Source organism: Sus scrofa, chromosome Y, assembly GCF_000003025.6.
Source record: "Sus scrofa isolate TJ Tabasco breed Duroc chromosome Y, Sscrofa11.1, whole genome shotgun sequence".
Lineage (NCBI taxonomy): Eukaryota > Metazoa > Chordata > Mammalia > Artiodactyla > Suidae > Sus > Sus scrofa.
The window spans coordinates 40,484,127-40,487,250 of NC_010462.3; the positions used below are offsets into that span (position 1 = coordinate 40,484,127).

At 42.5% G+C, this 3,124-nt stretch overlaps 1 protein-coding gene across 1 annotated transcript; it reads right to left on the reverse strand.

Moving 5' to 3' along the window:
* SRY (sex determining region Y) lies at positions 864-1,574 on the reverse strand. The gene has a single exon (NM_214452.3). The coding sequence runs from the start codon at positions 1,572-1,574 to the stop codon at positions 864-866; it is 711 nt and encodes a 236-aa protein (NP_999617.2).

Here is a 3,124-nt window from a genome sequence, read left to right on the forward strand (position 1 = left end):
ATAGTTCATATTCTCAACATTATATCCCTATTCCCCACCCGCACCCCCCAGAACGTCAAAGTTGAGGACAATGGAAACAAACATTTGGTCCTGGTTAAAAGAAAACTTTCGGAAAAGACGCGAAACCGTGAGTCTCACAGGAGCCAATTAAAGATTTCATTAAAAAGAAGAAGAAAAAGATTTCGTCTTAGCAGAAGGATGTCATGATGGTTCAAACTCAAGGTCAAAGTGCATAGATTTGTGCGGAGTGAAGGAACTGAGTTGCAAATGGCAGCAAAACTCTTCTTTCTCTTCTGAAGCTGGGAGAGGCAATATATCAGAAAGAATCTCAAAACAGATAGACTACACATATATATTCACTACTTTACCTGCAGTTTACAAAGACAGGCAAAATAGCTGAAAAGACAAAAGAACAGACTCTACAAGGGACTGCTTTATTAGGTACAAATACTTCCATGGAAGTTCCTGTATCATAAATTTGTGCATGCTCCCCAGCACTACAGTTTTGACAGTGAGAATAAAGAGAATTCTATCAGCTATGCTAAGGATTATCAGAATACTAATATATACTGTTACGTACTTAATGGCTAATCACGGGAACAACTAAAATTAGGTATAAAAAAATTGTTCTATTAGAAGGAAAAACAGATGGTTTTCGAAATCAAGCAGTTTGTGTGTTAAGATACTTTCTTATTAAGGTAGTGCTCTTTTAAGCAGTCGTAAAGACAGGTTGAGTCATATTGGCATGCCCTAATTCTTTATAGGTCAAACATGTTAATCTGCCTTAATCTGAAACTAAGTCACAGGTGAAATAACAGTAAAACTGAGATGAATAGGCCCTCTGTTCGCGACAGTAAAGGAAATCAATATGGAAAATAAATGTGAGAAAGTCCCGGCTGTAAACCACGGTGAAAAGGCAAGTCGGCGCGGATCTGCCCGGTGGATGTTACCCTACTGTGGCACAGGCCTGTCCAGTTGCAGCGATCCTCCTGTTGCAGAAGTGAGCTGGTTATGTTCATGGGCTGTGAGTGACTTAACTGGCTTTCTGTTCCTGAGCACTTGGCCTTGGCGACTGTGTATGTGAAGGGATACATCCTCTCCTCTACGCGCACTTGGCTGCATAGTACTGCCGCCTCTGCCGGAAGCAAATTCTGTGCCCTCTCTCCCTTGCGACGAGGTCGGTATTTATAGCCCGGGTATTTATCTCGGTGCACCGCCTGTAGCCTCTGTGCCTCCTCGAAGAATGGGCGCTTTTCGGCTTCTGTAAGCATTTTCCACTTGCATCCCAGCCACTTGCTGATCTCTGAGTTTTGCATTTGAGGGTTCTCTAGAGCCACTTTTCTCCTTTGATCACGAGACCACACAATGAAAGCGTTCATGGGTCGCTTGACACGATCCTGGCCACTCTCTCTACCACTTCCTCTAGTTTCACGTCCATCGTTTGAGCTATGATTGTCCGTCGGAAATAGTGAGGAGCCTTTCCCCAAGGCGAGAATATTTTGCTGCTGTGCCGCTGGGCTGTAATCGTCCGCTTTCAATACTCTGAACATAGCAGAAGCATATGACTGCACCATTTGAAAAGGGGGAGGAAGCGAAATCAAAAGCGTAAGCGTTTGGAAAGTTGTCTTCACTATTTAAAGGTTATTTCCACCAGAGATTTGAGTAACTCTAATCTTTGTAGTGAAATACCAATTTCTCCGCCCCCAGTACCTCCCCTGGAAACCGCTGGGGTCGGCAGGCAGCCAGCCAGCCAAAGCCGAACCAACCTACCCATTCTCAAGCAAAACTGCTTACTTATTATGATAATAAGGCTTGCTTTCTGTTCTAGGTCTAATCCGAGTTGCTGAAGGCTCTGCTAACCTTAAAAAACCGGAAACTTTGTCATTATTAAGTTATTTTATTTTATCCACTCAATTAAAAGGATGACGGTGCAGCAGCATCTGACAATGGTTTATCGTTATGAGCATATGTAAATGCTATGTTTAACACAGAGATTCAAGATAACCCAATTCCTTTCCTTTCGGCCATTAGAGCACTCAGGCCCACAGGCAAGAATGCAGGCACGTGCGCCTGCCAGGCGGCGGATGTTATAGAGTTGAATGCTAGTCGTCATTCTTGTTTCTTCACTTCTACTTAAAGAACTATTGAAAATTCTGTTAAGTTTTCCTGTGGCAAATAATTGGGAATTCTAAATGTGAATACCTCTGCTGATGATTATCAGTATGTTAATATATACTAGCATCTATTTAATGGCCAGTCTCAGAGTCAAATAACATTAGATATGATGCAGGTGCCTCATACTCCTGAGAGAAAAGTTATATTCCTTATGTGTCTTTTAGAAATGACTACTTTGAAGTTAAACAGCTTAGAGTCCTTCCTTGTCCTTCTCCCTGACTTAATTGCACCCTAAACAGGACCACCTCTAAGCTAAAGGTCAGGCCCTCTGAGCATAATGGCCTGTGGGTTAAAGATGACTAGTACCTGATGTTTGTCAGGAACTTTCCTGGTTTGTTCTAATCTCTGATCAGTACGCCCTTTTTGCAAGCACTGTTATCCTAGGCAATAACCCAGAAGACCACCATCATGAACATCTCCTGACTCCAGTTTTGAGGACAAAGATTCCCCCAAAGAAAGAAGAATGCATGTGTGTCCCAATCCGGTTCTATCGGCAAACCTGTTTTTCTCCTTTTTTACTGTAAACTCCTCACAATTCTTTGGGGGGGGGGGGTGGGGCGTGGGGGAGCACAGTCTTCACAGTCTTTAGGGCATTAATTAGCCTGCTCTGATCCTCCTTTGCCTGGCAAAGCAATAAAGCTATTTTTTTTTTCTTTACCCCAAACCCCATCTCTGCGTTTCAATTCTTTCAATTCGGCACTGGCAGACAGAGGCTGAATTCTGGCAAGAGACTTAAAAATGGTTCCATTAAGAGAAAAACAGATAACCTTGGAACTCAAAGTTTCCCGAGGTGAACATAACACTTCAAAGGGACCATTTTGTTCTCGAGACTGTCAGGAGTATGCTCACCACTGGCCTCTGTCTTCTTCACTTTTACATCACTAATGATCAAAACAGAACAAAATGAAAAGAACAATGCTTTACAAATCTAATTTTTTAAATTACAGCC